Source organism: Anser cygnoides, chromosome 4 (assembly GCF_040182565.1).
Source record: "Anser cygnoides isolate HZ-2024a breed goose chromosome 4, Taihu_goose_T2T_genome, whole genome shotgun sequence".
Classification (NCBI taxonomy): Eukaryota; Metazoa; Chordata; class Aves; order Anseriformes; family Anatidae; genus Anser; species Anser cygnoides.
In genome coordinates, this window is record NC_089876.1 from 77,929,563 (window position 1) to 77,952,163 (window position 22,601).

At 46.5% G+C, this 22,601-nt stretch overlaps 2 protein-coding genes across 2 annotated transcripts in view; one reads left to right on the top strand and one right to left on the bottom strand.

Annotated features, from left to right (window-relative positions):
- Nucleotides 1–14,487, top strand: part of LOC136786339 (alpha-protein kinase 1-like) — a 28,779-nt gene extending 14,292 nt beyond the window's left edge. Inside the window, 19 exon segments of the mRNA XM_066996471.1 lie at nt 431–490; nt 2,134–2,220; nt 2,922–2,996; nt 4,232–4,324; nt 4,864–4,973; nt 5,407–5,469; nt 5,471–5,527; nt 5,529–5,588; nt 5,590–6,076; nt 6,079–6,176; nt 6,178–6,237; nt 6,239–6,319; nt 6,321–6,731; nt 6,733–7,194; nt 7,196–7,259; nt 8,048–8,201; nt 9,720–9,882; nt 11,732–11,918; nt 12,534–14,487. Of these exon segments, the coding sequence (XP_066852572.1) occupies nt 431–490; nt 2,134–2,220; nt 2,922–2,996; nt 4,232–4,324; nt 4,864–4,973; nt 5,407–5,469; nt 5,471–5,527; nt 5,529–5,588; nt 5,590–6,076; nt 6,079–6,176; nt 6,178–6,237; nt 6,239–6,319; nt 6,321–6,731; nt 6,733–7,194; nt 7,196–7,259; nt 8,048–8,201; nt 9,720–9,882; nt 11,732–11,918; nt 12,534–12,730 (2,969 nt within the window). The 3' untranslated portion in view covers nt 12,731–14,487.
- Nucleotides 14,488–20,027: 5,540 nt separating this feature from the next.
- LOC136790766 (neurogenin-2-like) lies at nt 20,028–22,601 on the bottom strand. The gene has a single exon (XM_066996476.1). The coding sequence runs from the start codon at nt 22,599–22,601 to the stop codon at nt 21,936–21,938; it is 666 nt and encodes a 221-aa protein (XP_066852577.1). The 3' UTR covers nt 20,028–21,935.

The following is a 22,601-nucleotide window of genomic DNA, read 5'->3' on the forward strand; positions in this document are numbered from 1 at the left end:
CGCAGCAGCCCAACAAGTGGGAATGAGCAGAGTGAGAACAGTGTCAGGAGTCACGTGCCGACGCTGCTGAGCTTGTGTTAGCAGCTGGGTTGACTCTAAAACCAATGCACGGCATTAACCTCCCTCCTAAAGGAGAGGTAACCATGGCTTTCTGAAGCAGGTGTCTGGCTAGAAATATTTGTCCCATTGGCATTTTTTGCAATACTTTTTGTACCTATAAAATAGCTTGTATCACAGAGATTCCTGCGCACGAGGTAGCATTCTAGCAGTGCATGCTTAATTGGGAAGTTTAGGCTAATTGCAAACACAGTAAGAACACTGGGAAGAGGAGTAAAATTTGCCAGGGCTTTCACTGTTGAATATTTTTGTTCACTTCATACCACAAGGTACATTTTTGTATTCATTTCCTATCTTTGTTTTGTTTTATCAGGTAAACTCTTAAAAGCTGAATATATCCTAAGCAGCCTTATTAATGACAATGGAGCAACAGGTACATATATATTTATTTTCCAATTTCATAATTACTATTTTTTTGGTACTAATTTTAACAGTCACACAAATTTCAAATACAGCCAGTCTGACATCAGTAATGACTCCTTACATCATGCTTCTCTCTTCATCACCATTCTCTTCTAAAATGTGGAAGCTGAAACCTTGTTTTGAAACTTCTACAATTCATCTTTGTATGTCTTTACTTGGGAGGAAAACTATTCTGGACTGACAGCCTTTCTACTAATTTCTCTGCCTGGAGAATTTTAAAATGTAGCTCCAATTTCTAGCAATTGACTGATCGGTGATACAAGATAAAGACAACCCCCCAGTTGCCAAGAAAACCAAATTGGTTGAGTAATGCTTATCCTCCACATTCACACCGATCTTGTGAACGAAATTAAAACTTTAACCTCGCCCTGCAGCAGATTATAGTGCACTTATTTACTATATTTTGGAGTTGAGAAAAAAGAGAGCAAATTCTTCATCCTAAAGCACTTTCTTCAATTACTGGATAGACAAGCAAAACTGTAAAATGGGAACGTTCCTTAATGTGCAATGATACTTTTAGAAATTACTTCTTTTTCCTTCCTGTCAAATGTCTATACCGCTGGCCATGTGACTTGCTTCAGATATGGAGGGATGTGTAGAAATGGTAAGAATTCACAAATTTTGTCAGACATTCAAAATTAGTATTTAATTACGGTTTTGACACAAATATATTTTAGGTTTTCAAACCTGTTAACTATTTGCTTAGCCTTCAGAGTTTCTATAGTCAACTCATTCATGTTTTGTCTACAACCATGAAAAGTAAAAAAAAAAATAAAATAAGAAGTCTGTTCTGGTTTTTATTGTTCTGTTTTTATGTGAAACTGAGGTTCTTATACAAGAAGAGTCCTCAGTCGAGGGCATTAAACAAAATACCAGATATCACTGTTAAAGTAGCACTGGCTCTGCATTTCATCTCTGATGAGATTGTGCTATTGTTTTCAGATTATTTTCATAATATTCAATGATAATACTTAGTTAACATTGAAGATGTGTTGTTGAACAGGTACTTTGTGCTAAGAGTAGCAGTGAAAATGGTCATATTAGGAAAGCTTAGTGGTTTCGCTTTTTTATTTTAATGAGATAGTCAATATAGATTTGATAATGAAACGCTTTGTATAACCTTGTATAATCATGCTGTTTTAATGTGAAAATTTTTTGTTTTAATCTTCATGATACACCGGTATCTGAAAACATATTTTGCCAATGATTCAAAGTATTTTGTTCTGCTGCGTGTACTAGTGATAACGCAGATAACCATGTTAATCCTTTTGAACGCTTTTTAGTGCAAGTCTGTATAACGTTTATGCACAGTGACTTTTTGTTGCTTCACAGAAGACAAGAACCTTTTGCTTTTTATGTTGTTCTTATGCTTTGTATAGCTGTCATTCAAGCTACATGCTCATATAGCTGTCTGCTTATATTCCTTGCTGCACTGTCACCTTATCATCTCTCTGGCTGCAAGGCCTGACTCAAACCAGCTGAACTCAATGGAGAGATTTCAGGCAATTTGACAGGATTTAGGTTCTCCTCAGAGGCCTAAAATGATGGCAGCATTTTTTCATTCTCTATTGAAATTTTCAACTCTTTTTTCAGGTACTTGGCAATATGCTAATGAAAGTGATAGGATCCTTGTTCAGTCGGTCTGCTTACAAATCAGAGGACAGATTCTGCAAAAGCTTGGTATGGCTTTTTTTCTGTAAATATCTATTCAGGGTTTCTCCCAGTTTTTTTCCTTTATAGTCAGGATTTGTAATAATGCGCTTGTCATATGTCAGAATTTTAGCTTGTGTGAAACGTCTGCCTGACACCCATAACACAGCCACAGAAGATGAGTTATACACACATCTGTTTGAAGAATCAAGGACCTAGAGCCATGTACCAAGCAAGCACATTTTAAGAATTACCATCGTATTATTAATCTAACCAGAAGCCAAGGAGCATCCTGCAATATTGTTTCATTCTTCTGCTAACACTTTTCCCGAATTCACTGTTTCCCAAAAGCCGTGCAGTAGCTTAACATGGGTACATCACAGCAGTTTCTTCTGTCAATATAAGATGATCCCTAGCATTCAGTATGATGGACTTCTGTATTCCAGGCTTGGTACTTGGGGCCAGTGGCTTTAGTTTTATGCTTTTGCCATAACCTTCCATCTTCAGCGACTGTTGAGATGAGGTCTTTTATGAGCATAAAATGTGTGTTTATACACAGCCAAAAGCTAAAGGAAACTAATGTTCACCATCACCAAAGCAAAATATGCCATGATATGGTTTTATACTGTTTCCAGGGCTGCCAACTCAAGAAGATGTAAAATAAACTCAGCCTATTTAAAGCCATCTGTAGCAGTAATCTGCTTAGTGACTATTTCTCTGGTTTATTTCAGGGATGTGGTATGAGGCAGCAGAGTTGATTTGGGCTTCAGTTGTAGGATATTTCAAACTTCCTCTACCAGATAAAAAAGGTAGGATCTCCTTTTCACTCTGGATAGCTTTTGCCAATCTAATAATCATTCCAGATTAGCTTTTGTTGATTTCAGTCATGTCTTTTTAGAAATAAAGTTTCAATTATGCATCTCAGACACGGTTAACATTAAGGACAAATGTTCCAGTTGATCTGTGTATCACATTGTTTGTTTCCGCATGCATGCACAGACTTACAGACACCTTTTTCCTGCAGGGAAACGGAGTGATAGTTTTCATTAGCGATAAAGTGATTTCAAAGTGATAGTTTTCATTAAGCAGAGTTGTCTGAAGTGAGCCATCACCTAGGACGTCACAGGTGTCTCTGACAAGGACAGACTAATCCCAGAACACAACCATAGATTTGGGTTTCTTGGTTTGGTTTTCTTGTTTGTTTTTTTAGCATTTCTGTTTTGCTGAAATGTTCTCAAGCTGCCCTACACTATCTGTTGTGAGTGGTGCATGTCCCCTGGCCCTGCAGCATCTGAACACCTTGCAGCAGCTAATATATCTGCCTTTAGCACTTTTGTGAGGCATGGTCGCACTAATCTTCCCTCTGCCAATGAAGCAACAGTCATACCATGTGTCCGTAGCTAAACAGGAATGTGAACCTAAGTCTTGCAAGTCCTGGGGTGATTCTTTAATAATTTTTGTAATTGTATTCCAGAATAGGATATACCAAAAAAACAGACCTCATCACCTCTCCTCTCCCATACTTAAAAGCTTGACTTTAATCTCAGAACATCCTTACGAGACCAAAGATGTGTAGTGAATTTTGCAGAAAGCGTACAGAATACTTCCTGGCATTCTCAACTATTTAGCTGGGCAGGCCCTTAGCTATCAGGTGTAAATCAAAAGTTCAGGAAAGAGTCTTCGTTTTCATTGTCACAAAGAGCACCCTGGAAAAATATCTAAGGAAAATGCAGTGCTATTGAAGTTACTGTTGAAGGCAAGAGCTAGCAGTTATCAGAATAGCTGCCACTCACGGAAACTCATAAGGGTCCACCAAGGCAGCATTTTCTGTAAGTTAATAAAACCCTACCAAGATGACCTGAGTTTCTCAGCAGTACTTCTCTTTGGATCCTTTTTGGTTCATTTTGTTGGATTTTCGGTGTGGGTTGTGTTGTTTGTTTGTTTGTTTGTTTATTTGTTTTCTGGTTTGACATATACAGAAACTAAGTAACTGTGAGAAAAAAAATTCAAAACGTGGGAAAAAACCTTCCATTTCTTTTTCAGGGAATTGCTACCTCCTTGGGTATTATAGCTGATATCTTTTCTTCCATGAGTGAGAAGGATTATATACGTTTTAAAACCAATGCTGAGATTGGACCTGGTAAGACTTGGTTTAGTATTTGTGGGTGCAGATTCTTCAGAAAAATTGTATGTCATTGTCCCAGATTCACTCACATTTTGTCCGCCCTCCAGTTCCTCTCCTAAGCTAAGAGGGCTGAAGAATATTCCATCGCTCCCATTCATAAAGTTCATTAGCACCTAGACGGAAAAATGCTTTTGCTCCAGGAAAAAAGAAACAGTAAAAATATTTATTTAGTGTGGGTGTATGTGTATGTATGTATAACACACAGATGATTTACAGAGCCCCAGACTGACACATCTATGGTAAACCTGAGCGAAAAGGCTCTTTCAGAAATACAGTCGGCTGTTGTTGTGTAAGATTTGATGTCCTACTCTGTCAAGATTCAAAGGCATCAGAAACCTCAGGGAACCTACAAATCTCAATGGACTCTGATGACCAAATCCCAAGCTGCCTACCTCCAGTCTAACAGGGTTGCCTGCCGGGTAGACACTTCTCTTTGAAAAAGAGAGCCTTTAAAATGAGGTTTCCCCTTGTGCTTTTTTTTTTGTTTCATCAGAGCCTTCTCCGGGAGTTCAGCCATCGCTTACTATCAGCTGCTGAAGCCTGCAAACTGGCGGCAGCCTACAGCCAGTATACCCCACTGTTTGTGCTCACAGCAGTGGTAAGTATTAGTCCTCATTCTGGAAGTGCTGTGTGTATAACAGAAGAGTCCAGGCTATTAAATTTGGCTCTAATCTAGCTTCCAAGCATCATACTGTACAATATGCTCCTATCTGTGTTGTGGATATAATGATGCATGTTACTCTGGACTCCAGTCTGAAGCTAAGCAGATGGGAAGAATGCAGTATCTGTCTGCAGAGCGAGGATGGGCTTTCGAGCCCACCCGAGAGTGTTGCTTTTCCTGTAAATAAAGATGTATTTCAAAGGAGAAAGAGCAAGATTGTTTCCTAACAGAAACACAGCAGCAGGCAGTTAGAGCCAGCATTTTCTTCCAATTGTAAAAGGGAAAGAAACACATTTTTTTCCTCCTTTCATTTAGTTGAGACAGAGGTGCTGTTTTTTAATTCCTTGATTCCTCTTTTGTCCTCTCCCAGAACATCCGTGGGGTATGTTTGCTGTCCTATAGTCACTCCAAGGACTGTCCGCCCGAAAGGAGAAAAGTTCTACTTGTCCGAAGCCAAAGAATCCTTCGAGATCGGCCTCCTCACCAAGAACAGAAAACAGTCCTGTCACCAGCAAGCAGGAGCTCCATAGCTTTATTAAAGCTGCTTTCTCGCCTCACAACTGTGCATCGATGGCTCTATGGGGACAGTGAGAAGCTCCATGAGGTGGGTCAGCTCTGTAGGGAAGCCATGGGAAAACTGCATGCGTACAGCACTTCGCTTGCAGAAGAGGAAGAGAAAGGAGCGCTTGCCAAGGAGATCATGTCTCTGATCACGTCCGTTAAGAAGCACTTGCAAGTGGAAGGCTTTCCGAATTCTGATGCCAGGTCTTACATTCCAGACAGTTACAAAAGCGCAGTGCAAAAACCTATCCTGCAAGGCGAGGCCGACTTTGAGAAGATCCTTGCCAAGCATTCTCAGCATCATCTGTCAGTGTGTGAAGTGTTTAAAAATACTTGCAGGATTCATAAAACCACACCAGGAGAAATGCACACGGGAGCTTGTGTCACAACCTTAAAAACAGAAACCAAAAACATAGACACTGTGTGCACCACTGAAGAAGCAGCGTACCAGAGGAAAGGTGCTGGCAAAATGGCCAATACACAAAAGCAGAAAGTAGCTCAGAGAGACTCAGTGGCCAAACAAGAAACAAACACATCGCTTCTGATGTGATCAATATTTCCTTTGAAGAAGAGACTGAACTCATTTGAAATAGTAATAAACGATGGAAACAGTGCTTTTGGCAGATGGCAAAACAGGAGTCAAAACCACCACTTCAGAGAACTCATGGTGCAAGCTGTCGCTGTCAAGTTACTCCTCCAGCTGGGAGGAACTGAGCTGTAATAAGCGGCCAGGAGCCTCCCAGGGAAGGGCAGCAGCAGCAGAAGGGCTCAGCAGAGGAGCAGTGTTGCACAACAGAATCTGCCGAATACGACCAAGTAGCTCACCTGCACTCACTGCCTCCAAGAGCCCATCAGCCTTCTCCTCGAGAGCTCCCGCGTGGCTCCGTGGGGTCTCCTCACGCTCCCCCGGCCAGAAAGCCCGGGCAGGGCAGCTGCGGTACCACGGACAGCAGGCTTGTACCAAGGCAGGCACCCAAATCCCGCTTGGCCTGGGTGCAGCCGGCAGGAGGAACCGGGGGCAGAAGTCAGGGTCCCTCGTCTGACCACAGCCCCGCCGCAAATGGGGTGGTTGATGCAGAGTCTACGGGCACTGAGCCAGAAATGGCCGGCGAGGCCCCTGTGGGTAACTGGTTGGAAATCTCCAGCCATGGCTGGGAACAGGTCTCACAAAACGGTTGATGTTGACCCCCAGGCAGAAACGGTAGATGACACTGGATTTGATTTCATCAGTATTGGAGACTTGGTAAACAATTATCCCACAGCGACTGGTCCAGAGCGTCAGCCAGCTCCGGGTGCACCAACAGCTTTACCCTCAGGGGGAAAGATGTCCAAAGTCAACTACTTTGACTGTGCTACTACTGAAGAAGAAGAAGAAAAGCCTCAGGACAGGGTGAGCAGCCAGAGGCCATCCAGTTCATCTCTAAGTCCATGGCACAACTCAACTCAGAAGCCCAAGTGTTCCCCTGAAGGTCCATTTCTGAATCCAAGGGGAAATGGTCTTGCCTTTACACCTGGGAGAACAAAGGAAGAAATCCTTGATGCTCGAATTCTGAGGGATGATGACTATGTGCAGCTTCTGGCAGGAGTAGAGCATAATCTGGCTTGTCCAGAGACTGACGCCTACTGGAATTTTTAAGCCTAAACAGCTTCATAAAGCATACTGTAAGTTTCCACACAGCAACGAGCATTTTCATGCAGGGATAGCTACTCCCACAGAAAACAGCCTTGACTCAGGCTTTTTTAACATCATGTTTTAGTCATCCCTTAATAAGTTTTTTTTGTTGTTCTTTTATGAATTTTTGTACAAAAAAAAAAAAAAAGCAATAGAAGAACACTCCCTTGAAACATTTTCTTGTATTCCTACCTACCCATTTGCACATCAGTCACAGCTTCATGGAGATGGGCTCCATCTCCATGCCCACTCAGTCCCTCCTGCTTTATCCATTCATGCAATAGGTAACTCAGGCTACTTGGTTCCCTGTGCTGGTTTGTCAAGTCTATTTTACCCCTTTTACTTGAGCCCATTTAAGTTCAATATTTCATCCCTTTGAACTATGTATTTGAGATAATGATTATAAAGTTAATCATAAATAACAGTTCAATTTATCTTCTGAATCTTAATTTGCAGAACTTTGTTCAATATACTAGGAAATACAGAAGTTAGGAGCAACACCTCCGTAGGATGCCTCATTGAGCTCATTAAGTGCAATCTACTGGGGAATCATCCCATCTCGCTTGTTTCAAGCCTGTTTAGATATTTTTGTCCTTGATGTAAAACATCCATCTCTGCACCTCAGTGCCACTTAGCACATATCTTATTGCACAGTACTTTGCTTTCAGAGGAGCCTGGATATCTTAGCTCCTAGGTGATGGTATATCACCCCTCACCTCAGAGCTTAGAGCAATCCCGTGGAATTGTCCAGACTACCTGTTGTGTCTCCTTTTTGTAGCAGCTCTTCTTTTGAAATACTCAAAGACATCAGGCCTCTGGACAGGCCAGGAAACAGCTGTATTCATTGGGGACTACCTAAACGTGGCAAAGGAAGGCAAACAGAGAAATGCATTTTGGATACACTTCCTGCACCAAGAAGAAAGCCTGGGAAGGTATTGACCAAACCAATTTTTGAAAAAAAATGTATACCAATTCTACTTCTGTGTGAATATGAATGAAAACTGCCTGGTACGATTAATCTTATACCTGTGATTCAGCTAGTCCAGTGCCTTATCGGACAGTAGCTTTTATCAGGTATTTTCAGAAGGTAAGACAAGTTTTTATTTAGGCAACTACAGAAATAGCAGTCACAATGGCAGAAGATTGTTCCTTTATTCTGTTTCAACCTAGTTTATGTTTGGTTAGATTTTGGCCGGTTTTCTGTAGCAAGACTGTTTTATTGCTTTTCTAAATCTCTTGGGCATTTTGTCAATCTTTAGTAGAGTAAATCTTCTTATCACCCATTTAGCTCTCTGATTTTGAATTTTTGGGAAGAAAAAGCTACTTTACTGTTGTCTTACAGCAGCCATGTTAGTGTATCTGCTCATGACAGGTCTTAGGCCCGAACTCACCTCCATCTGTTCTGGGATAATCTGATGGGAGATTAAGTGACGCTTCCTTTTTATATGACCTCTAGCTTTGCATTAGAGAATTCCTGTTTCTGATCTTCCCTAACACCCAAACAAAACATCTGTAATTCAAAATTAACTTTTTTTTTTTTTTTTAAGGCAGTTTTGCCCCACATAAGCAGTAATAAACCTGACAGAGATTCCAGAGTAGGCCCTTTCATTAAACAAGCCCATCTAATCCTACTTATGGGTAGGCAAAGCAGCGCTTCATGTTGCTGAAGAGGGTAGAAGCGCAGAGTGGTATTAGTACCTCAGAGGCAGACCAAACTTTTTGCTTGATTTCATCTTCCTGTGGAGACACCAGCAATTGTTCTGTTTATAAGCCAAGACAGACAGGCTTACGGCTGCTGCAGTCTGAAAGAAGGAACGCTAGGTTAATGTGATGCTGGGCCTGAGAGGCTACCCTAGCTAGCACGATGCTACACTTCCAAGTACCCAGATTCCAGCCTAGAATCACTTTGCAACAAGATCGTTCTTAACACAGAGTGAAGGAGCAACAATGCCTATAGGCAGAGAAGTTCTTTAGTCACTTTTAATTTTGACAATGGGTTTACACAATGGATCCTTTTGATCTGAAAGCAAAGTTAAAAACACATATATGTTTCACATCAGGAAAGCTCTGCTGGCTGCTAATCACAGGTTTTGGATTGTTATTAGAAGTATCTTATGAATTCTTATGGGTTAAGAACAGTATTTTAAGTACCTCTGAGTCAGGTCTCCCTTCAGAGTCAAGAAGAGTTGACTTTAAACATTCCATTGCTATGAAACCCTCATCCTAGGATTTGGTTGATTTTTACAGCACTTTATTCCTGTAAGAGCTTTAGGAGAAAAAAAAAAACACAACTTTATGGTTTGATGTTTGTGTACGGTAATGATGTTTGTGTACCACAAGTAGGGCTTCCTGAGTACAGTCCGCTGCAAACCTGGCTGCACCAAAGGTTGTTTTTGTTTTGCTTTGCTTTGTTTTGTTTGTTTTGGTTTGTTTTGTTTTTTCTTGTTTAGGTACGTTGGGAAAGAATATAAAGAAGAAAAGGGGCTTCTTCATCATTTCAGTGATGTGGAACGACAAATGACTGCTCAGTACTACGTGACGGAATTCAACAAAAGGCTGTATGAGCAAAAGGTCCCTACCCAAATCTTTTATATCCCATCTGCAGTACTTCTGGTAAGAGCTGTCTTCAAAGCAATACCAAGGAATTGATGGGAAGTGGGTCATAAGTCAGTTTGACTTTAAATTACTAGTAGTTAGGCCGCCTGTAGATGACATGCTGTAATTCATGTGATCTTACCTGGTAGGTGTACTTGATTGTTCAGGACAGAAGACGTCCTTCAAATGGCTATCACAGAAAAGCTCTTTTCCTCAATAACAACCCCTTATCATAGCAATTCTTATTAGTTATTAGTTCCTATTAGGAGAGGAATAGGTCACTATATAAAGAAGCAGCCCACCTCAGAGGAGAGAGGGATGGGGCCTGCCTGAGCAGAAGTGCTCTCCCTCTCTCCGAGACACCGTCTGCTCCTTTTCCAATTGTCCCTGGCAAAGAACCAGCTCCGCCACATCTCTGTGTGGTCTGAGCTCTGTAAGGAGAAGGAAATGCCCATGTACTCCCTGAAGGTGAGATCACACTGATGGTGAGGAAAGACTAGTGGCAACGGCAGGGCTTTGAGCTTCAGCAAGACCACAGGTCCACCAGGCACCGCTCACTGAGGACCATTCTGCCCCTACACTCCAACAGTTCAGCCTCAGACATTGCCTGCTGGCAGAGGCAAGAACCAAGTGGCTGAGAGCTGGCTGGGATGTCGAGAGTTATCTGAGCAAGCCTAGGGGGAAGGCACAGCAAAGTCATGAGAATTTATTGTGTCTGGAGCGGGTTGAAAAAACAAGAAGCCTGAAGCAAAAAGTTTTGAAGAAAAAGCAGTTTGGGGTTAGTCTTTAAACAGCAACAAACAGCAACTAAAATACCCAGAACTCAACTGAAGTAACAGCCACATTAGATCAGGGAAGATGGCTGTTTGTCCACTTGGTTTCAAACACACAGAGTTTAAGGAGGCTGCATTCAACACGCTCGTGGGGCACACCTCGCGGATCATACTGGCCTTCTGTTTCAGAAGTGTAGCCAGGACAGCTGTTGCTGCTCTTACTACCCTCTTTGCTCTGCAAGATGTCTGCAAGGGCAGCAAAGCCACGGGACAGGTGGCCCTGCTGTGCCAGCACCCAATCTGAGTGCTAGAGGCGGGAGCCACATCTGTGTGATCTGGCACGGAGGTTAAACCAGACATCCAGCCCTCCAGGGGAAAGTTACAGGTCTTTTCCAAGTTCTTATGCTTAACTTTCAGTTTGACTTGTGTTTCAGATGTGGAGAGCTAAGTAGTCTGTCTTTCCCTGCCTGCTACAGAGCTGAGTGCACTGTTATTAGCATGTATATGAATTCACAATATGAGTATGATAGCATGATATGTATATTACTGTGTCTGCAAGCCATTCTGGCAGTAGATCTGGCTCTATGCCACTCGCTAATAAGGCCTAATGAGAGCCTGGCACCAGCACTTACTAGTCTCTGAAGACAGAAATTACTAAAAAAAAAAAAAAAAAGCAACAACGACAAAAAAACTACAACAATAACAACAATAAAAATCACCCAGTGATTATTTGCACATTGAAGAAGGACCAGGTGCAAGTTTATTCAAATCTTTTCATTTTTCTAGCTTGTTCTTTAGATAGAATCTCCTGAAAGAAGTTTCTCATTTGCTGAACAAACTAGATATTTGTAGAATTTGTTGCTCAGTTTGGCCTGCCAGGCTGGCTTTGTGTTGGTGCCATCGTTGCTCTAGTTAAACGTGAGCTCTAAGCAGCCTGTCTTTTGAATCAGCAGTGGGTTAATATGGAGGATATTTCCATCCATCTTATGACAGAAAGTTCTAGGAGGAAAATACAAACATTCCCTTAGAGGAGCTTTAGCATTCTTGCTTTCACATCTCTGCATGGATGACTGTCACTGAAACTCTCTTTTCAGATACTGGAAAACAGAAAAATAAAAGGATGTGTGAGCGTGGAGCCCTACATCCTGGGGGAGTTTGTGAAGCTGTCCAATAACACAAAGGTGGTAAAGAACGAGTACAAAGCCACGGAGTATGGTCTGGCCTACGGCCATTTCTCCTATGAGTACTCCAATGGAACAGATGTTGTTGTTGACCTGCAAGGTTTGTATTGCGGTGAACTCCATTTATTGCATATCCCCTCAAGTAGCAGAATATGCTGTACGAGGACATAGCCTCTCTAAACGACATAAGGTGAGGGAGGTATGTGCAGGTGTGTGTCTGCTGTGAGCAGTGCTTTTTTTTCTCTGCTGTGTCACAGCAAGAGCAGATAAGCCGAACGCTCCCCAGAGTGCCACAGGAGCAGTCTGCACCCAATTAGGCTAAAGCCAGGCTGCGAGGATGTGTCCTGTGGAAACACCTGAAGGAGAACCACTAAAAAAGACAGCGGGTTTTGTCACACTTCCTCCTTCCCAAAATTGGCAAACCTAAAATAATTCCCTGTTTAGTTAATGGAGAACTGAGCTCTTTGGTTAAAAGCCAAGGGTACAACCTTTCAGAATCAACCTTCATCACATGGGTGTCTCTGGGATGTTCAAGCAATATTCACTCAGTACCTCCTAGGGTTTCATTCTGCTTTTGCTGACACAGGTGTAAACTGGGAATCACTGAACTGACTGACGTGAGCAGAGTGTGGGCTGTGCCAAGCAGGAAGTACTGGGTGGGATAGCGCAAGGGCCGTGATGCTTGATAAAAAAAGATGTATCCTTTCTTCCGCAGGCTGGGTGACAGGGAATGGGAAAGGCCTCATCTACCTCACAGACCCACAGATTCATTCTGTTAATAGCAAAGATGTTTCACGCTCTAACTTTGGGAAGAGAGGAATTTATTACTTCTTCAATAACCAACACGTGGAGTGCAATGAAATCTGTCGTTGCCTTTCTTTAACAAGACCCTCAGTAGAGCCCCCAGTGTAGACTCACACGAGACCCAAGCAGAAGATTACCCGTAAGATGGGCAGTATTTTATCCTACACACTTCTAGGAGCATGTTGTCTTCGTGAGAACAGAGGCCCTGAGATGACACTCACGTGAGTCTGGTCAGCCATTACCTGCACCATTTTGGGAAAGTTCTGGTCTGTGCACCCCAGCTGGTATTACCATGTTACCATCTCGTGTACCATCTGAAACGCTTGTTCTTATAGCCATCTGTCAGACTTAGCAGAAGACCATAAGAGGAAGAAGAAAGCAGCCTCCAAAATTCATCTAGAGGTGTGTTACGAGACTGGATAAACATCCAGTGCATCAGCAGACCCAGTGAGGGCAACAGGCACCATCTGCTCTTCGGAAATGGAGTAGGAAACAGAGCGAGACAGAAGCAGAGACTTGTGTTTCAACCATCTGTAAAATTCACAGAAAGTTGTATAAATGCTTCAGGGAACAAATGGTGATGTTTCGGGTTGTTAAAAAATAAAAACAATTTCTTTCAGAGGGGTATGTACGTATAGGTGTGACCACACAACATTTAAATAGAAGGAAATACGGTTTTAACTGCAACGGCCAAAAAAATCCGCTGTTCTTCAAGGAAAAAAATACTAGTCTCGAGCCAGGAAAAACTGTACATGAATAATTTAGGCCTGCTACATTTAAGACACTCTCAGGAGAGAGTGGAATAGTTCTCACTTAAGAACAACACATCTCTTCTGACTGTAACGAAACTGTGAACACCGTAAGTTTTGCGAATGATTCTGTAGCTAATTCCAACAAATAACCTCCCCAGGCGCGAATGCAGACAGTGCACAGCCCTAGTTGTATGGCTACGTGAGCTTGTTTGCTGTGTGAGCTAGGCACTCGCAGGTACAGCTCACATCAGCTATTCAGAGCAGGTGCTAGGGCTTTAAGGGGTTGCTTGTGAGTGAAAAAGGTGTCCTCTAAGTGGTATCTTTACACACTGCCCCTATCAACACCCCACACACTTATCCTCTCACCTTGCTCCACTTATGCAGCCGAAGACTAAATCCTAAATCTTTAAATCTAAAATCTTTAAAACCTAAATCCCTACATGAGGAGGGATTTTCTTGACAATTCTGCTTGTTCTAGGAACACACTTTACTCTCGCACATACAAACAGCTGTGACTTTGAATATGTCCTTTAACTCAAACATTTTTGCTGAATTTTTGCTGTTTTTTGTGGTTGATACATAGCACACACCCAGAGAGCCCCTGACATTTAACGCCAGTGCTGAGCAGCCTGTGGCATGCGTGCCGGCCACATGCTTCAATAGTGTATGATGGGCTAGAGGCAGCTGCAGCTTTTTGCATTTTATGAAACAATCTTTTGTGGGATTTTATTTTGTTGTCTTGTGTTGCTTTGTTTTATTTTAAACTAAAACCTGAAGTTCATTCTCCTTCCTTCATTCTCCTCCTTGGACACTCATGAGCCACCACCTGGGGAACTGGAAAGTATGAAATGCAGAACTATTTTTTCCCGCACAGGCTGCTTAGGTGGTAAGAATCAAACCTGGCAGCACGGTCAGAGAATGCATACACATGTTGTTGTGCTGCCTCCCACCTTGGTGAGCCTTTCTTAACTGAGAAAGCATCCAGAAGAAAGAGGGAATGGGAGCTCCTCACCCCGCATGTTGCACCCCTTCAAAGCCGAGTTAAGCAGACTGGAGCTTCTGCTTGAGGGATAAGGAAAATAAAAGCTATCAGCAACACTATTCAGATTCAGAGTTTACAGGAGAATGTTTGTTCCAGCCTTCGCTAGGGACACTCTGCAGATTTTGATTAAAAGCATATTTTTGCACATACAGGCTGCATCTGGTTTTCTATTCCACCGGAGAGCAAAAGAGGTCTCTTTCGGCACACCTCTCCTGGTGTTATTGTCCTAACCGGGAGGCCAAAAGCTACTTCTGTGAAATTTCAAGAAAGAGGTGTGCATATTCCCCTTAGTTCCACATCTGGCAGGAATAGCAGGACTGGACCGAACACTGGCTGCTGCTCAGGAACCTGCCTCTCTAGCCAAAATAAAATATGACGAGACTTTGGTTTTACTCTTCAAAGACTATGCCAAGGCATCCAGAGTGTGTGCGTGTGCAGTCATCCATGTACCAGGGGATTCTTCATCTGAAAAATGGTACATAGCTTCCCTGCTACATCCAAGGTCACTAGCTCCCTCCACTGAAAATGCTCTCTTCTCTTCTCCTCCAAACCCGGAGGTTCCCTGCCCCATGGCCCAAGGGCTGGGACTGCTTCTTTTAGGAGATTTGCGTCATGAGAAAGGGAACACAGCATTAAACTTCCACAAAAAGATGGGTCCCCAGCACCACGGCGTTAGCTTTAACAAAACCATAAGCTTTTGTTTCTGCAACTGGCAGAGATTTTTAGGCTTTTGTTGCCGCTTTTTAGCAATGCTATTGTTTTCTACGTGGTTTGTGCCGAGTTGTTTGGAAAGATGCCCTATCACTGTGCTGAACAATCAGAACTAGGTGTAAAGAGTGAGAAGCAAGAGAGAAAAAAAAATTAAATCTCTTTATTATGGTGCATAAACCTTCAGTGCTGGGGAGCTGGGCAGCTGCACAGGAAGAAAAATGCATTCAAAAATATAATGCTAGTGTGAATAATCCTTTCTCGAATGCTGCTTGCAGACTGCTTCAGCTTTGTCAGGTGAACTTGAACTGGGCCATCAGATTTGCTGTCGTTCCCATTGCACACTGTCTATCACCCCAGGGCATTCACCATCTTGACTGTTGTTAAAAGGGAGCGAACAATCCATCATTGAGCCCGGGAGTCACTCGCTCATAGAAAAGTAAAATCGGCATGTGACGGTACACTCAGCCCCAGTGTTTCACAGATTAAAGTGATACATGAAAACTCACGTGTTACTGGGAAGATTAAGCCAGTTATCTTGTTCTGCAGCCAATAAAGGGCTGCCTTGTCTGCGGCAGGAGGAGAACGTTGGCTTTAACCAAGTGACAGAAATTGTGCATACGGAGCTCCGTGCTGCTGCAAAACAGAGCTCTAAACTGCCAAGGGGAAACAAAGATGGTCAGCAAGATTTTGGGAATTAACCGGCAGCAGTGATGCTGCGTTAAAGCCTTTTCCTTCTCTATAGAGACAATTAAAAACAAAACAAAACCTCCCTAACAATCCCTGGAGAACAAAGTGTCCTTGCGCACTGTCAACAGCCAGCCCCGCGATGCCTGTTGTAAAGTGTGTGTGGTTTAGAGACCCGCAGAAAGCAATGCCTTTTCCAGTCTCTGCTGCTTGTTTGACCAAAGAAAATGTGTTTAGATATGCTTTTGAATAAATTCTTGTGTGGGGAATCTTAATATCTGGAGTACCTCCTAATATAGGGTATTAGCATTTAGCAGCTGGTTTCTTTTGTTGCTTTATGTAAGACATTTTCCCACCCCAGCTAAACGTACGGCTACTGACAGATCTTTGAATGAGCAATTCAGGAAAGTCAGTGTCGAGTGTCAGCCTGCCCAGTTCCCACCTAAAGCCAACACCGTAACGTTTAGCCTGATGGCTTCCATCGGTCGTAACCTTGGCAGGCTGGGGCTCATGTTTGGAGCTCTCAGAGCTTTGCTCAGCGCCCTGCCATTAGCCGGTGCTTGAGCACAGAGCTTGCCTTAATAATGACGTATCCACACATATCCGACAGCCTTTAGGCAGCCATAGCACGTACGTGGCCCGAAACACACCGAACTTACACTGCGGGTTGATGCGGTGTCTGGTACAAACCGGGGGCTAACGGGGGAACTAAGCAGCTGACTCAGAGCATTTAATCGTTTGGCTGGAAGCATCAGCTTAGAGCTACTGGCCAAAAAAAATCTCCTTTCTGCCATTTCCTCTGGCTTCAGAAGAAAGTCATGTGAACCAACCAAGATTTGCATTGTTTTGTGTTATTTGTTGTTTTGTTTTGTTTTTATTTTTCACAGGCATTCAGTCGTGTATTAAGGAACTTGCTACCCAATGTGCTTTTTAGGGTGGATTAATCACACCATACTCCCAAGCGTGAGGCGAGAGCCACGAATGACCATTAGGAAGCAGTCACCCCATGGTCTCTACAAAATGAGAGAAGCTGCACTGCGTTAGAACAGTGAAATATTGTCATTAGCTGTAGGGGCATAAAGCCTGCAGGACTTATATTCACCTGGTAAAAGCAGTAAGCCAAGCACAAAAGCTTTCTGCTGCTGACGGTGTGGCAACGAGCTCTTTCCTGAGCTTTGGGGAAGGTGTTTGGTGAAGGAAGTTTGTGCTGTTAGAATTCCCTCTGTGAGCACCCAGGCGAAAGACAGAGGCCTCGCGTGCTCTGCTGCATGCGCTCTTGCATAAAAATCAGTCAATTAGAGACTGAAAGGGAACATGTTCAACAACCGAACCCCATTACAGATGGGCACGAGGAGCGCAGGCAGAACTGGGGCATCATCAGGCCTTGGCAGAGGGCACGAGGCGGGCGACATGCCGCGCTGACACCTGCATCCTCACCCAGACCAGGCCCGGACGATTCAGCGGGTGGGAGAAGCCAGCACAAGCACCGGGGCGCCCAGGCTTTCCCCCCTCCACCGTCAGGCCGAAGCCCAAGCGGCCGTGCTGGACACGGGAGGCACGGGGCTGCTGCCTGCCCCGCGCGGGCCGTCACGTTAATAGGGGATGATTTGCAAACGGCGTCCCCCCCTCGCCGCCCCCCCGGCCCCCCTCTGCCCGACTCCCGCTTTTCTGCTCAATGGCACAGATGCTGCTTTGTGCTGCCCAGGACCAAGCAGCTATTAGCAGCAAATCCAGCGAGGGAAATTAATGAAGGCGACTACTAATAAAAGGCAGCTCAGGACAGCCATACCAACTTGCTCCAAGCAGTAATTAACTTTTCTAAAACTCACGAAGGTAAATATGCCTTCAGCTTTGGTCCGGACCCTCTCCTTTTTAATCAAGGCAGGGGGATGGGAGGAGGCCCAGTCCCCGCTGCCCACCGGCACAGCAGCCCGCCTTCCCTCTGCCCGGTGTGCGACTTTTCCTCAAGGCGGCCGTTAACGTGCTCTGCCTCCAGCCCCAGCGCTGCAAGATCACCGCCCGTGCTGCATTCAGCACTGCGGGCTGCGGGGAAGAAAGCACAGCCCGAAGCTTGCTGTGCTGGCCCAGAGGCACAGCACTAAGCCCGAGCTCGGGTTTGCCCCACGGTGACAGCAAAAACGTGTGCTGAGCCTGCACAGATGGCACAGCATCACGGCTTTAAGGCAGGGTGCTTCCTGAGGAGGAAGGTGTCAGCTGGGCACAAATCAAGACAGGTTTAGAGATGCAAGACTTTGCCCAGCAGAAAGGCATCCCCCTACGCTGGGTAAAAATCCCACCAAGACTTCTGCTCGGGGAAGGGGTCCGCAGAGCTACAACTGCCGCACAAAAGCGTGCTGAGCTGCAGTGAGTGCTTTGGCCTGCTTTGTCCACACAGTGCAGGAATGGGGGCTGCACAGGTCAAATCCAGACAAAACAAAGGCAAAGTTTTACCAGACGAGCCCAAACCCTTACAGGAGGTGTTTTCTATGGCTCGGTTCCTGAGAGATCAGGTGCAGCCCCCAGCCCCTACGGCTGTGTGGAGCGCTGCGCTCCCCTCGCCACAGCGATGCGCTGTCCCCGTCCCACAGGGCCTGGTCCTCGGCCAGGATGCGCCCCAGCGTCAGCTGCTTTCCCCAGGCACACGGGCATACCCCCATTTGTATGTTTTACAGACATTTTGGGGTGTGCTCTCGTTGTAGAGACATTGCATTTCTCTAAGCTACATGCGTGTCTTTGTGTGGAAATAAGACGTAACTGTCTAATATCCCAGATGATTGGCCCTTTCAATTAAAACAACATTATGCAAACAATAATGAATCCCGTCTTAAAAAAGCAGCCCACGTGTGCTTAATTACTTAATGTAATATACATTTCAATAACAAAGTCATTAGAGTGCACTGTAGGATGCCCTGTAACAGGTGAACCCTAATCCAGTTGCTTCGCAGCATAATGGCATTACTTTTTTTTTTTTCCGCCATCACGAAACCAAAGCCTCCTTGTGACAATAAAATCATGAGAAAAATGTCCGTAACAGGAGTAAATCAAGGCCAGGCCGTGCGTCCCACACGTGTGAGATGTGTGCCGGGGAGAGGGGAAGGGCCGCACGGTGGCTGGCCGTGCAGGCCGGGTGCAGGCCGGGCTTGCTCTGTGGAAACACACGGGTGCACCAATGGTTTGTGTACCACACGAGAGGAAAGCAAGTGCCGGCCCTTGGGTGAGTTGGGCTCCCTGTGGCTATCTGTGAGCCGGGGGTGTGTATAACCCCCCCCTCAGGAGCCACAGAGCAGCCCGGCAGGCTCCAGCAGCGCAGAGGAGCTTTTATGCCAACGCACAATGTGCAGAAGGATCATAAACACACTTTAAAGGGAAGACGACCTCTTTGTCATGAGGAATTACGCTTTTTCGGCAAGGTGCAGCCGTGGAAACAGCCCCCCCCGTTCCCCCACTCCACCCCGAGGGGCACTTTTGCCTTTTACACCCCCAGCCCAGCACCAGGCCCACTGCAGGGCTCTGGGCCCGCAGGCTGCTTTCCCAAGGCTCCGGGCAGCCACCGGGATTTTGCTAATAATTTGCGACCCTCCGGCTTTGCAGCAGTGCCCACAGCCAGGAAGGGACCAGGGAAGGGCTGTGGGACCCCCATCCGCCCCCTTCTCTTTCCCGTCTGCCCGGCGGGATGGGTGATGCTCCCCATCACCACCACGGCACAAGGGCGAGCCGGGCATTGGGCTCCTTGTTGGCATTCCTGGAGTTTAATCATTAGAGGGGTTGTTAACGGAGAGAGACGGAGCCATCCCGCTCCCGACAGGCCACCCCACACGCTGCCAGCCCCACTGAAAGGATGCCTCCTGTTTTGTTCCTTCTGGCCCACGGCAGATTTGGGGGGACACAGCTTCATATCGCTGGCCACATCAAAGCCGCGATTATGCAAATGCACCCACTTTTTTCTCTTTCTTTTTCTTTCTTTTTCTTTTTTTTTTTTTTTCTTTTTTCTGTCCTCCAGGAATTATTTATCACACAATAACCCCCCTGCCAGGGGGGGAAACAATAGATCAGGCTTGATAGCACCGCTCGCCCGAGGCTGCGGGGAAGGGGGGGCGAACCCCCGCACGTTTTATTGGGCTAACCTAATTTTACTAATTCTCTTTTCACACGTTCCTTTTTTTTTTTTCCTTTTTTTTTTCCCTTTTGCCCCCTTCAGGGGACGTCGCTCGCCGGGCCGGGTTTCACGCTCCCAGGATCCGGGGGCACCGGGCAGATTCATGTGCCGCGCAGTTTATTTAATTAATACATTCAGCCGCCTCCGCTGGTTTTTAATGATTTCCAGGTGTTTGCACCCAGAAGTCACAAAGCGCTGCTGGGCGCACGGGGCAATGATTGAAGGGCCTCCGAGTGCACCAGACACCCCCCGGCCCTGCCAGCGATGGACTAATGATGCTGGGCTAAAAACGCCCTGGTTTGGGCTCGTGGCACGGGCACGGAGGATGAGGACGCCCAGCCAGTGCGGGGCGGCGATAGAGCAAGGAAGGACTGGAAGGATGAAGGCCGAGGGCAGACGGGCTGCTCCTGCTCAGCGCTTTGTTGGGTGCCCTGTGTAGGAGACGACGTCTCCATGGGATAACCCGAGACATCCCCGGAGGTGCTCTGAGCTCACCCTGGCCCTGCCCGCGGTGTGGGTTTCACCGGTACAGGAGAGAGGTGGAGGAACGGAGCCTTCCTCTTTAAGCCCAAACCAGTTTTTATTTAAGCTCACTCATTTTTATTTTCTGGGTAGCGCTTATGTCCTACGTCCCTCTCGGTGAAACTCAGGAGCCATCAGTTTGAAGAAGGGTTTTAGGCAGTTACACCTTCTGCATCGGGAGGCAAAAGTAGATCCCCAGCGAGCTCCCAGTGCACCTAAACACAGCGTTGCTGCTTGAGAAACCACACGATGGAGGCGACGTGCTGCTATAGGGACGATCGTGTGTGTTTCTGGCGGCTCCTTTCCACACCACAGCCAGTTCTGGGGGCTCCCTTTGCTGGGAGAGGAAGGGGTTTTGTTCTTGTCCCCCTCGTCCCCGAGCACCTTTTCACCCCAAAAGTGACTGCCCCAACGCTGGGACTAAGCTGACATCCCCCGAGTTTAGTCTTGCTCCTATTCCACTGGGGAAAAAAAAAAAAAGAAGAGGTGTGTGGGGGTGTTTTTGAAGAAGCAAACCAGAATTTTAGAAATGAAAACGTATGGCAGAGCTCTGATGAACCCTGGAGCACTTGCAAAGGGGGCGTGCACCTGGGTCACCCCATTGCACCCCACAAACTCGGCTGGGTCCGGGGGGCCCATTGCCCAGCCCACCCCAATTTTTGGCAGAGACCAGGGCAGTTGCCAGTCCCCCCTGTGCCGGAGGAGCCCCCCAGCTCCTGACAGGCGGCATGCCAGCCAAAAAAAGCAGCAAACAAAGTTATGAAAATTAGATATTTTATTTATATTTTATGACAAGAACAGTCCCTTTGTTCTTCAGCTGTAAATACATACTAGAATAAACTCTGTAAATTATACAAAAAAATACATATTTTCCATGAAATCTTTCTTTATAATAAATAAATGTGAACACGTGTGGGGCTGATCGCTGTAATGTTCCGTGTCTGTTTAGGTTTTCAGTCTGTTGATTTATTTTTAATCTCCTGAAAGAAGGGGGGAGTTCCTCGTCCCCTAAAGGTCGAAATAAATAATGCATGAGGAGCCCTCCCCTCCCGGTTCACACCCCCCTTTCCCTCGACGGTTCTTTTTTTTTTTTTTTTTCGCTTTTGATAGAGAGTTCAGCCTAAATTTCCACGCTTGCATTCAGCCCTCACAAAGCCTACAAATTATACAATGACTTCTAACCCGGCCCCCTAACAAAACAACTTTTTTTTTTCTCTCTCTCTGGACCCCCCCCCCCCCCCCCCCACCCCAAACCTCGTACATCACAAGGGACAGCTGGCGAAATGGGGAGCGGGAGGGAAGGAAGGGGGGGGGACGGGACACACAAAAGGCCCGGGAGCTGGGAGAGCGGACAAAGTGCAACGTCGGAGGTGGGGGCAGAGAAAATTTGGGACGGAGGGGAGGGGGGGTGGAGAAAACGTGGGGAGGGGGTTGCGGGCGGCGGGGCTAGAGGCAGCGGCGGGGAGGCAGCGGCGGCGGCGGGGGGGGCACGAAGCGGCCCCGGGGGGGCGCCCAGTGCTCGGCGTCCGACGCGGAGCCGTCGGGGCTGGCTGGCGATAAAGTGCAGGCGTAGGGGGAGGCGGAGGGCGCCGGGCTGCAGGAGGAGGCCGGCGAGGGGCTGGCCTCCAGCCCGCCGTCGGGGCCGCCCCTGGCCGCCGCCGCCGCCCCGGCCAGGCGCAGCGTCTCGGTGAGCGCCCAGATGTAGTTGTGGGCGAAGCGCAGCGTCTCGATCTTGGTGAGCTTGGCGTCCTCCGGGAAGGTGGGCAGCACGTCGCGCAGGGCGTCCAGCGCCGCGTTCAGGTGGTGCATGCGGTTGCGCTCCCGGTTGTTGGCCTTCAGCCGCCGGCTCCGCTTCAGGCGCTGCGCCGCCTCCGCCGTGCGGCACCGCCCCGCCCGCCGCTTCGCCTCCCTGCGCCGCGGCCCCGACGGCCGGGCCGAGCCGGGCCGAGCCGGGGAGGCCGCCGCCTCCTCCTCCTCCTCTTCCTCCTCCTCCTCCTCCTCCTCCTCCTCGTCGCCGGCGCTGGACGGCAGCGAGGGGGCGGGCGAGGCGAGGCCCAGCAGCAGCAGCTCGTCCTCCGCCGGCGGCGCGGGGCTCTCCGCCTTCACCAGCAT

Coding starts and splice junctions, on each gene's coding strand:
- LOC136790766 (XM_066996476.1), bottom strand. CDS start 22,601: ATGCTGGTGAAGGCGGAGAGCCCCGCGCCGCCGGCGGAGGACGAGCTG.